The sequence below is a fragment of the Conger conger genome, chromosome 6, assembly GCF_963514075.1.
Source record: "Conger conger chromosome 6, fConCon1.1, whole genome shotgun sequence".
NCBI lineage: Eukaryota > Metazoa > Chordata > Actinopteri > Anguilliformes > Congridae > Conger > Conger conger.
In genome coordinates, this window is record NC_083765.1 from 21680345 (window position 1) to 21692329 (window position 11985).

The window sequence follows — 11985 nt, forward strand, 5'->3', positions numbered from 1 at the left end:
AGTGCTCTAGTAGGCCACGCTACACGTGGCTATAAGTCAGTTTCTATCAGACTGTTTGCCTTCTAGCAAAAGATTAGTGAGTTCTAGCAAGCAAGCTGGCATTTCAGGGGGTGAAGAATGCAAATTTCACAGTACTACAGTTATCAAAGAATGTCTGTTTTAAGTTTCTTACAATTTCATGCAGGACTGTTTTTGGCCGGCCGTGTTGCAGAGAGCGAGTACGTGTCTACTCAGCCAGTTTAAGTTGCATCTGGAATCCCGATTTCCCCAACTTGATCATAAGACATAAGGGGGACCTTTCCGGTGGGAAATGTTTGTAGACCGTAAATCTGACACCACATCAAAGCAGCATCACTACAGGGCCGGCCTTGCACTTGCGGCAAGTTCCTTGGCCAACTGAGATACTCAGACACCTCCAAAAGTAAAATATTGTAAATATATGATTTTAATTAATAAAGTTGCAACAAATTCCTAAACAACATCAAACAGAGTTTGAATGATAGCAATGATTTCCTTTTGTGATAATATTATATACAATGGGTATAACTGGAAAGACAGGTTATCGGTCTATTGGTACTTATTCTGTTACAATACAAACAGCTGTTTGTTAGATGAACAATATAGAGTATAAATGGACCTTCTGAGCCATCTTGATGAAATTACACTTTGTATTCCTTAGACACCGACGTTGCCTACTTCCGTATAGCGCTGTGGATAAGAGCGTTTGCAGAGTGAGTGTAACGTGACCCGAGAAAAGCGGACAGCTGGACAGGAAGTGCAAGGCAGCGTTGCGGGTCTCAGAAGACGGTGAGAAGGGCGAAGACTCCGTACAGCAGAGCGCAGGGGTACGCCACCAGGAGCTGTTGCCCTTCCATTTCCAGGGTGGAGATGAAGATCTTGGATGCTGACAGGCTGCACCAGCCAATGACCAGGAGGGCAAACAGAGTTCCCAGAATCCCCCTGGGTTAAACACAGCCAGAGAAGCATTATATTAGACACCATTTAGTGCATTAGCTGGCGCAAGGACATACTGCTTCAGTTTTAGATGTTTGGAAAAGGCCCTTTAATGATTCTAGCCTAATGCCTGAGGCTGGCGAACGCTGAGGAAGGCTTGGTTTGCCGAAATGTGTCCGTGCTTTTATTAAAACCTCTTGACCTGACTGTGAGTGCTATCCTTTTCATTGGTTTTAATTGCCAGAATCTTATATTTTCATGTAACTCTGCAGACTCACTGGAGGGAGAAGAAGATGGCGAAGGTGGAGAGGCCCACCATGGGGAGAAGGCAGTACCCAAGGACGCTGGCCACACAGCCGTAAGAGATGCACACCAGGCTCATCAGACTCAGCAGGGAGTACAAGCCCAGGCAGCCCATCGCACTGATACCGTACACATAGCCAAAATGGATCTTACCTGCCTGAAACACACACACACACACACACACAGATGATATAATCAGAGTCTAAATGGATCATCCCCACCTGAAACACACACACACACAGATGATATAATCAGAGTCTAAATTAATCATGCCCACCTGAAACACATACAAACACACACACAGACACAGAGTTCAATTTGGTCCAACAGGAAGGGCACCCCCTACTGAAGCACAGCAGCAACTTTATTTACGAATTCTTTGTCGAGTTTCTTCCAGCAGCAACTTTGCTCATCACAGCTGCTGAGCTTCAGTGGTTTGACACAAGCAGGGCTCAGGGTGGTAGCATATGTCCTGGTCTGATGTGTACTCACCATCAGTAATGTTGCACCAAGAGCAACACAAAACAGAATCGGTCCAGTCAAATCTGTTTCATGCATGATACTGCCATCTGCTGGTTTAAATGGGTTCAACACAGTCAGAGTCTTCTGCCAGATGTGATCAAAGTTAATTCCCAATTCTGTAAAATTCAAAACAGAGCAATGTTTAAGAAATAGATATTTCCCAGTATTATATTATTCTGGAGAAATCATTCATCTAATTGGACCCCCCTGAGACCACATAGATTTTCAATGTGGTCTCAGACTTTTGGACACCGGTATATACACTCACTAAGCACTTTATTAGTAGTATTTATTCATGCAATTGCCTCATCAGTCAATCGTGTGGCAGCAGTGCAATACATAACATCATGCAGATATGGGTCAGCAGCTTCAGTTAATGTTCACATCATTTAAAAAAATGTTTTTTTCAACTGTGGCATGATTGTTGGTGCCAGGGGGGTTTGAGTATTTCTGTAACTGCTGATCTCCTGTGAGTCTCACGCACAACAGTCTCTAGAGTTTGTAGAGAATGGTGCGAAGAACAAAACACATTCAGTGAGCAGCAGTTCTGCAGGCAAAAAGGTGATGAGAGGCCAGAGGAGAAGGGCCAGGTTGGTCGAAGCTGACAGGAAGGTGACAGTAATGGATATAACCATGCATTACAACAGTGATATTCAGAAGAGCATTTCTGAACACACAATGCAAAAGTGGACAGGTTAAAGCAGCATTCTCTTGGAACCGAGTATGTTCTTCATATTTTTGCAATTGGGAAAGTCTGTGTTTTTTCAAGGAATCTGACTTCTTTGTGAAAACTTGCAACTGTGCCATACATGAGAAAGTGTTGATTGATTGATATTCCTTTACAGACAAAAGCGCGTCCATCCACAGTACCTTCCAGCAATGGGGGCTCATCCTCAAAAGTATCTGTGCTTGTATAGGCATCTGTCCCAGAATCCTTTGCAGGTTGGAACACGTGCCCAGTGTAGGGTGGATCAGGATGGCCCAGACCCATGGCTGGGGCGTAGACACTGGGCGAGGGGGCATCGTAGTCTCTGAAAATGAGTCATGTAAAAACTATAGCAGCACATGTGTCAAAGAGAAACGTTATGAGGAAAGACTTAAGATGTTTATGCTTAAAAGGTAAAAGGAGACTTAGGGGTGATTTGATTGAGGCTTTTAAATTAATTAAAGGGATTATCAAAGTGAACTACTGGCAATTTTTCAGGGTCAGTTTGGTTAGCAGAACGAGGGGAAATAAATAGAAGTTGGCAAAGGATAAATTCCGTGCAGACATTAGAGAGTATTTTTTTTTTCACACAGAGAGTGGTTACTGTGTGGAATAGCTTGTCAGGACATGTAGTGGACACATAAACACTGGAGATTTGTGAGCATTGCTGCGCTGAATGGCCTGCTTTCATCATTATGTTATGTTATGTAACACATGTGACTTGTGTATGTTGCTTACATGTCTTGGTGGGCAGCATCCTCATAGCTGTAAGCTGGCTGCTCCTGGTCATCTATGTAATACTCCGACTGGTAAAAGTCCGGCTCAAACTGCTGGAAGTCCCCCATTCTAGCGGGAAAAGTGCACAATGCAAAGTCAGTGGTCACACTCAGACAACTATGGGGTGAAAAGTACTTTTATCCTTAAACATTAAATGGTACAGATGATACTGTACACAAATGATTGTTTTACTTAAACCCCAACAAAGAAAAAGCTCAAGCATTTATCAATATATAACTTTCATATAATTTTCAGGTGATGATTGTCCACAAATCTTAACAATAGTTCAGACTCAGGAGATTGTACTGCAGCTTTCAGAGAAAACTAAATAGACTTATCAAAGATCACCATTTTTAAAAGCAGAAGTTTGCAGCACTAGAGTACTTACTTGCTGAATTTTTGGGTGTTCTTGGACTGTTGACTATCCTAAGTATTTATTTTCTATCTATAAGAAATATGTAATGTATATTCAATATATCAATAAGAGTTGGTCATTTAAGAGAAAGCTTTCTTAGCATTTCCTACAGAAAAGGAAGAACAGAGAGACCTCGGTTTATGCTGTCAGGGGTAAAGGGGTCCAGTCACCGCAGTTGTTGAGAAGTTGTCCTATAAATAGTTTGCTATATTTGGAGGGGTCAGGGTAACGCATGGAACGCTACTGAGATCTGCAATAGATTTAAAGTCAAAAATGAAAAATCTCAATCAAAGTAACTGATTCAGATCAGTTGCATCGAACGAATCCTGCCTTCTACTTTTGTAAAAGAACGGACACTGAATTATTTCAATCAGTGGTTCCAATTTTATACATCGCAAAAAACAGGGCCACCCCTCGACTTCGTAATTCGTAAATAAAGGGATAAACTACGCACATTATCTTTAAAGTTGTAAGTGTAGGCCTATCTTGCTATATCATTATTATTACTATTGGAACGGATGTCACGAGGATGGAACATAATAGCACGTCCCGTACTATGCAGGAAATGAACTCGAACGTCCTTGCCAGACAGTGCTTACTAAGGAAAATCTTGTCGCCTGGAAGAAGTCTCATAGGCTATTAGAATCGAATTTCCTGGGATCACCGAGGTCGCATGTGTCCTTCAGTCATGGACTGCATAATATTGCATTTGGATGAAAGAATAGGGTTATTGTCTTTTAACAAATGTGTAGCCTACCATGCCACAATAGCCATAGAGTTATCATGAACATTGCAGCTAACAGCTAGAGCAGAAAATAAATAAATACATAAATAAATACTTTTTAGAAAATATGAAAAAGTGAAATTCGTCGCGGGTCTACGAAGAGTTCTATTTTTATTCGGTGGGTCCGTTTAATTCAACAGTATTCAATTCAAGCCCATCCTCAAGAGGTTAAACCGAGTCTTATGCGCAGACGAACGTTGCCGCTGCGATGCAGACGCTGCAATAGTCAGGTGATTACGTAGGACACATGACCGGAGTTCAGTCACATGAGCACTGTTTACTTTAGCTGACTTTCTGCATTTCGTGAGACGGCAGTACGGCACTCCATAAAAGAAGGCATTTGGTCCTCCAACTGTAAGTAATTAACGTATTTAATCACAACTTAATCTCTATCTGTTACCAAAATGCTTTCTCGGATTAATTTGTGCTGTATGGATGCTTATTTCAAACGGATAATGTATTGGTGCAATGGGTAACGTTAGTGCTGAAACGTATTGCTACATTTCTAATTTGCAAGCAGTTCAGAAAAATTGCACTGTAACTAGCTAGCTGGATAATCTAAATATAGCTATTTTCGACGATGTGAATCTGATCTGAATGTGTACGTTCCAGCCAGCTACAAGGTGTTACTGTGCAATTTCACTTCTTAACTAGCTCAAGACACAAAAGTGAAACTGTAATGTGCCAATGTTGGCTGATTTTTCTTATATCCACTCACTAAAACAAGAGACGCATTTGTCATTTAAGCGTTGATTTGAGTTTGTACACTTAAGAGGCGATGGCAAGTGTGTAAAAATGTATGAATTTCTGAAATCCCGTTCTGAGAGTTACATGATTTAAATTCAACAGAGACGGTGAGGAAAATGAGGCTTGTGATTTTGGAGGACTACGACCTGGCGAGTGAATGGGCTGCCAAGTACATTCGGAACCGAATCGTCCAATTCAGGCCGACCGCCGATAAATACTTCACTTTGGGATTACCCACAGGTTCGGTTTTCACCAATATTTGCAGTCGTGCTTTTGTAAATTGGTTGTGTGGCGTTTCCTTCACATTATTATTTTATTTTTATTTTTTATCATGTAGTTAAAACTGCTTTGAGTATCCAGCTAGATAAAGGGTTATCGTTGTGATGGAGTTATATTCTGTGACTTTGCATGCTGTCCCCATTTATTATTATATGAAACTGACTGATTCCTTTCATTTTGTCAACTTTAATTCTTTTCTAGGGAGCACTCCTTTTGGCTGTTACAAAAAGCTAATCGAATATCACAATAATGGAGACCTTTCATTCAAGTATGTCAAAACATTCAACATGGATGAGTACGTGGGTGAGTATTGTCCTTCTCTTCAGGAAAGGCAGAAATGGCTCTGTCAGCACATAAGAGGGAAGTCCGGGAGTTTTGTTTAGTAGGCATGTTTTGTGAGCATGGTGTTCTTGTGCTTCAGAGGGTTAAATCTGAACTTCTGAGTCATTTTCTTTGCATGTAGCTGCTCTTTCTGTTCCTCTGCTGGGGTGGCTTGTTTCTCAGTCACCCTGCTTACACTTAGTGGCAGAAGTATACAGCTTCTGTGAAATAAATAAAATGTAGGTCAATAAATACAGATAAATAACAATAAATAACATTGAGAGACAGAATATCACAAAATAATCCACAATAACAACATCATATAAATTTGATAAATTTATTATCGTATTTTTGCATGAAATAAGTACCTATAAGTACACAAATGCTGCCATGCAAGGTGCCAAGCAGCACATTGGGTGCAATTGGGGGTTAGGTGTCTTGGTCAGGGTAAATGGTAAAATGGTAAATGGTCTGAATTTTTCCAAAGCGCTTTACAATTGATGCTTCTCATTCACCCATTCACACACACACTCACACACCAATGGCGAATGGCCGCCATGCAAGGCAACAACCAGCTTGTCAGGAGTATTTGGGGGTTAGGTGTCTTGCTCAGGGACACACACCCAGGCCGGGATCGAACCGACAACCCTTCGACTGCCAGACGACTGCTCTTGACATCTGGCAGTCGAAGCCAATGTCGCCCCCCACTTGTCATCTTTTCTTTTGCGGGAGTCTGACAAAGGTATTGGGGAGTAATAGTCCTACTCTAAAGTGGGATCTTTAATTGGGTCTTTCAATGTGATCTTTAATGACCTCTCACCCTTCCCCCTGTTCCATATTAAGTAAGTAAAGTATGTCACCATTAAATAAATGAGGTGAAATTTGATTTCAATCAAAATTGTATCCCAGGTAGTAATTGTGACATATTAAAAAACAATATTAAACAAAGAACACACAATCAACCATGTTTTTTTGCATTATGTTTTTTTTAAGCCACCACACATGAAATGTAATTTTTATTTGGTTTGTTTTTAAAAAAATGTAAAAAAGTTATTTGTTTTTTGTTTGGTTTTTTTTTGGATGTTGTTACATTCTTACTGTGAAGCACTTTTACCTGAAAAAATAAAATATAAATGGCAGCAGATAAAAACAGGAGACCCATTCTCCTTTTGAATTATTTTGCCTTACAGTGTCCAATGTCCGAGAAAAAAAAAGGTTTGTTAAAAGAAAGCGTAATGGAGGTTCACATTGAGTTTATGTACACTTAAGAAAAGGGGAGATGTGCTGAGGTGTTATTTTTGTTAAATGGAGTCATTTGCAGCTCGAGAATTGGACGGACTGTGGCACACGTGTCTACAATGTGGCTCCTGTCTCAATCCCATAAAATCAGTTCCTTAGTCGGCTAGCTGACGATTGCTTCTGTCACCCCTGCATCTGTCCTTTTCTGCACCGCCCCAGGGCTTCCTCGGAACCACCCAGAAAGCTACCACTCCTACATGTGGAATAACTTCTTCAAGCACATCGACATCGACCCCAGAAACGCTCACATCCTGGACGGGAACGCAGCCGACTTGCAGTCGGAGTGCCAGGACTTTGAGCGCAAAATCGCAGAGGCTGGTGGGATAGACCTCTTCGTTGGCGGTTAGTTTTTCATTTTATTTTTCCTCATTTGGTTTCATTAGCGATTTGATTGCATTACTATACATTACATTATAAGCATTTGGCAGACACTGACATGAAACAAAGTGCATAACCATAACCTGGGTGCTGAAAGACCCTAGAGGGAAGTACAGTTTCAAGGGCAAGGAATGCATCCTCCAATAAAAGCATCTAAGCGAACACAACCCTAGTAATAATGAAACAGTTATACACAACTGTGACTGTGATCAGAGGTCAGGACCAGTGCTACTGAGGCTGCTGCTTCCAGAAACCACCAAGATATCCTCCCTCTGTTTTTGTTACTTCCCTCAGTTGATTCATGTTGTAAATATTAAAAATATCCACATTAATAACAGCATTTTTAATATTAATTCTAAAGAAGAATGGCTCACTGAGCTACATTTTGGCATCTCGGCAGCGCTGTTTCCTGAATAATGTTGTTTTGAACTGTTGGGTATGGGGATTAAAATGGCCTCCCTCTCAGGTATTGGGCCTGACGGACACATCGCCTTCAACGAGCCCGGATCCAGCCTGGTGTCCCGGACGCGGGTGAAGACCCTGGCCAAAGACACCATCCTCGCCAACGCCCGTTTTTTTGGGAATGACCTCTTGAAGGTCCCCACCATGGCTCTGACCGTCGGCGTTGGCACGGTGATGGACGCCCGGGAGGTAAGGGCAGGGAGTTTAGGCCACAGGTCCTTTTAAAAAAACTGTCCATGTCCAATGGGATCCTTGGAGAGCCACAGGGTTTGCAGGAATCCCCAACCGTAGTCTCGGAGAACGGTAGGGTCTGCTGGTTTTAGTTGTTTTTCAGTTCTTACCTGATTATTTAATGTGGATGTCTATGCTGGCGATTGGCCTACCCTGCAGTCCTTCCTGGAGCCAGGTGTCGAAACCTGCTGTATAACCACTGTGGCTAGCTTCTCTGGCCGGTCAGCGTCCCCGTCAGGAAATCCTTTTTTTTTTTTTTTTTTTTTTTTTTTCAGTCAGTGTTGTCCCAGTCAAGGGTTTTTAACATTTGTTAGATGACAAACCAGATGTCATTATAGTGGACGAAAGCGCAAAGTCCATTGCTACAGCACACAGCACTTGCCATTGAAGATTTGAATTATTTATCTTTTTAACATTATATTAAACAGAATTCCAAACTGTATTCTTGTGACACAACGCAAGTCCCGTTGTGCTGTTCTGCTGCCTACCATGATCCATGTGAACGCAGGATTACAGCTGCTGAAAATGACAGCATTGCAGGGCGGTGTAGTTTGTGTGAGTGACTGGTGCTAACCTGTGTTTCAGGTGATGATTTTAATAACGGGGGCACACAAGGCCTTTGCCCTGTATAAAGCCATAGAGGAGGGAGTAAACCACATGTGGACAGTATCAGCCTTTCAGCAACACCCTAGCACCATATTCGTGTGTGACGAAGACGCCACTCTGGAGCTGAGGGTCAAAACGGTCAAGTACTTCAAAGGTGAGTCTTTTGCTACGAGTTTACGAAGGTATTTATCAAAGTAAATAAAATAAAAAACACAGAGTAGGTGGTCTGTGTCACCTGTGTCGAGTTTGGCTGATTCTGAATGCAGTACAGTTCATCTGCCCTCACAGCAGTTTCAGTGGTGTCAAGATTGGGAACAGTTGCACCAAGGCGTTATTAAAATGGTTGTTGGACAACACTTTCTGTACCAATAACATTTTGAACTGAGCTGAAATTGAGTGAGAAAATTTGCATTCTTGACAAAGCACAAGTGAAGGTCTAAAGTCTTGCTGATATTTTGTATGTTGGCACAGTCCTTGTGTTTGTTTGTCTTATGCGATAACATGGAAGGGTTGTTAATGTTTGCATTTTTAATGTTATTTTTACCTTCAAATTCATTCACTGACATTTTTGCAGGTTGGATTTTATTGAGCCAGTCATTTTAACATTTAGCATGTCTTTACAACACAGACATTTCCTATGTAAATAAATATTTTGTTGGCCATTAGACCCCTCAAAGTAATTTCACCAGATCGTGAATAATGACTGAAATGTATAATCCTACACTTCACAGTGGAAATAAAGAAGCTAGCCTCAAATGTACATACCTTGGAGTAAAGAAGTGATGCAGCGATGGTGTTCGCTAACAGACACATTTCATGCAGCGATTCATGTCAATTTCCTCTGATTCGGATCACTGATGAGCTGTTCATGAGTAGTGTCTGCATTTATACATTGTTTTATTTTGTTTCTTAATGTCATTTGCATGTCTAGCGCCCGGGGGGAGAACAGAAACTGCTGCTTTGGCACGGTAGCAAAAGGTCAATAAATTTAACGCCATTTTCCGCCATTTTCTGCTTTACAGGAACGATGCTAACAATACTTACCCGCCTCAATCATTTGCCAATGGTCAAAAAAATATTTATTACGTTTGTATAGATACTTTTCTAACATCTTCATTTCATAAGTTCATCAAAACCATACTGAAATGTAGCTGCTGTGATTTATTGACTGGTGTGATTTTTAATCTGTTTTTGTGCTCCCAAAGGGCTGATGCATGTACACAACAAACTTGTGGACCCTGTGAGCACCATGAAGGACTACAAGAACTGAGAGACAGTTTAATTTAATCATCGCGTAACTCTGGCGTAATGGTCAAAAAAGTTGACGAGGTCAAGGCCTTAATTCTTCTGTACTGTAAAATGGCAACCTTAGGAGAGTGCATTGGGTCACTATGTAGACAGGGATGTAGGATGTGCATTTCAGTGTGTCCACCGTCCAGTCAGATTCTTCATCTATTAATATCAAATTCTAAATTGAAAAACTGTCGGTCACCTTAAGGGATGGCAAAATTCTCTGGAAATCAGCTAGACTTTTGTTAGAACGATCAAGCTCATCAGTCAGCACTGCGATGGCCTTGTGTAAGCCGATATGGCCACATGAGCACTTTACTCTTATAACTACCCCATACTTTCCCATGAGATACCTGAGTGGATCCACATCTTCTGCTAACATGCATGCATTGCCTGTTCTTGATTACTTCAATCAGGGAACCACTCCAGGTGCCAATTAAATAGTGTTTACTCTCTGAAGTGTATCTGAAGTTGTGGTATTGGGCAAATTTCTGCACATTCCTAACACTATTCCCTTGCCCAGTCTTTCTCTCCCCCCCCCCCCCCCCCCCAACCTCCCCTTCTTAAAGGGGCAGTTCACCTGAAATTGAAATTAAAGTATGTTTCCACTTACCCGGAGTACTATCTATCCATCCCGATAGTTTCGCTGAGATTTGATCTGTCGTCCTCTTACAGGATGCACAAAATAAGCGCTGTAGTGGATAACTGACATTATATTTGTAAGGAGACTTTGCTGTTGAGTTTTTAAAAATATACAATTTTGGCTCATTGAGTCACAAATATATGGGTCTGTAGTGTAGAGGTCTGTTGTATCGAGGTGAACAGCATGTATAACTGCAAATCTCAAATCTAGCTGGATGGATGGACAGTGCATTGGTTAAGTGGAAACATACTTACATTTTTGGTGAACTGCCCCTCCTATCTGCAGCACTCCCTGTCCAATATGCAATGTTCTGTCAGCGTTGTTACAGCATTAGTGAGAGGTTCTGACAGTGTTGTGTATCTGTGGACCTGGGTGTAATAAACTACGAGTATTGAATTTGTATGGAACTGTTAAGCATCTCACCATGAAATGTTCTTTCTCTGAGCATGTAAACTATTATTATTTTTTAAACCTTTTCAAAAACCTTTTATATGAGAATTTGAATGGTAGATTCCTTTGACTTGTTGCTCTTGGCAAACTATTGTCCATCCTTCAAAATGGAATCCTCATAGAATTTCCTTTTTACAGGCATTTGTTAGTGTACTAAAAAATGCAAGATGTCTCTTGACATGTTTTGTACTGTAAGAATGTCTTTCAGTTGCAATCGTTTAATAAACAATGGCTTGCTAACCAGATTTTCTTTATTCATGGAATAACCCTGTCAATTTACTGAACAGAAATATTAGTCTTAATTTGAAAAATGTTTTTTTAGTACCCTGAAAGGGAGGAGGGGTGGAGTGTTATTTGCAATAACATTGAAATGTAAAACCACAGGGAACCACAGGAAGTGGTTCCTTTTTTCTGCAGTCAAGCGCATTGCTTTTACACCCATTGGGTGGCGTCCTAAACAAGAGAAAGCTCTCCTGTGCCATCAGTTTGAACATGTTAGGTTCCAGCTTTCTCATCTACCATTCTTCACACACTCATTTTATGTTTACCTTGTGTTAGTTATTTATTAATTTCAACAAGCATTTCCAAACCTGCAATGACCATAAATTTTATTTTGTCAACGGCATAATTTCCAAAACTGACTTATTTTTTTCTACAGTCTATTCCCTCACATCAGTCACTGTTTCCGGGGGATGCAAAAGAGCTGTCCGTGGTAAGAGCAGTCCTCTGGCAGTCGGAGGGTTGTCAGTTCAATCCCCGCCCTGGGTGTGTCGAAGTGTCCTGAGCAAGACACCTACCCCCAAATTGCTCCTGATTAG

General features: G+C 41.2%; 2 protein-coding genes across 4 annotated transcripts; one reads left to right on the plus strand and one right to left on the minus strand.

Moving 5' to 3' along the window:
* Positions 1-433: 433 nt before the first annotated feature.
* Positions 434-4572, minus strand: zgc:123321 (Protein YIPF5-like). Of its 2 annotated transcripts, none has more exons than XM_061246719.1 (6): positions 3810-4572; positions 3224-3331; positions 2650-2810; positions 1750-1895; positions 1233-1414; positions 434-960 (listed from the first exon to the last, which is right to left on the minus strand). In XM_061246719.1, exons 2-6 carry the CDS (start codon positions 3328-3330, stop codon positions 798-800), a joined length of 759 nt encoding a protein of 252 aa, XP_061102703.1. In that variant the 5' UTR covers position 3331; positions 3810-4572; the 3' UTR covers positions 434-797. The 2 variants fall into 2 exon arrangements, with proteins under 2 accessions (XP_061102703.1, XP_061102702.1); XM_061246718.1 differs by having other exon boundaries at positions 3651-4568.
* On the plus strand, positions 4305-11407 carry LOC133131385 (glucosamine-6-phosphate isomerase 2). Of its 2 annotated transcripts, XM_061246717.1 has the most exons (8): positions 4305-4815; positions 5311-5448; positions 5689-5790; positions 7267-7449; positions 7952-8136; positions 8764-8938; positions 9716-9762; positions 9990-11407. In XM_061246717.1, the coding sequence occupies exons 2-7, from the start codon at positions 5325-5327 to the stop codon at positions 9754-9756; spliced, it is 810 nt and encodes a 269-aa protein (XP_061102701.1). In that variant the 5' UTR covers positions 4305-4815; positions 5311-5324; the 3' UTR covers positions 9757-9762; positions 9990-11407. The 2 variants fall into 2 exon arrangements, with proteins under 2 accessions (XP_061102701.1, XP_061102700.1); XM_061246716.1 differs by lacking the exon at positions 9716-9762 and having other exon boundaries at positions 4312-4815.
* Positions 11408-11985: the final 578 nt, after the last annotated feature.

Excerpts from the sequence above, each read along its gene's own strand:
- zgc:123321 (XM_061246719.1), bottom strand. The coding sequence starts at position 3,330 with ATGGGGGACTTCCAGCAGTTTGAGCCGGACTTTTACCAGTCGGAGTAT. Across the intron at positions 2,811-3,223 it reads GATGCTGCCCACCAAGACAT|AGACTACGATGCCCCCTCGC; the intron begins GTAAGCAACATA and ends ACTCATTTTCAG. Across the intron at positions 1,896-2,649 it reads TGAGCCCCCATTGCTGGAAG|AATTGGGAATTAACTTTGAT; the intron begins GTACTGTGGATG and ends TGAATTTTACAG.
- LOC133131385 (XM_061246716.1), top strand. The coding sequence starts at position 5,325 with ATGAGGCTTGTGATTTTGGAGGACTACGACCTGGCGAGTGAATGGGCT. Across the intron at positions 7,450-7,951 it reads GATAGACCTCTTCGTTGGCG|GTATTGGGCCTGACGGACAC; the intron begins GTTAGTTTTTCA and ends CCTCCCTCTCAG. Across the intron at positions 8,939-9,989 it reads AACGGTCAAGTACTTCAAAG|GGCTGATGCATGTACACAAC; the intron begins GTGAGTCTTTTG and ends GTGCTCCCAAAG.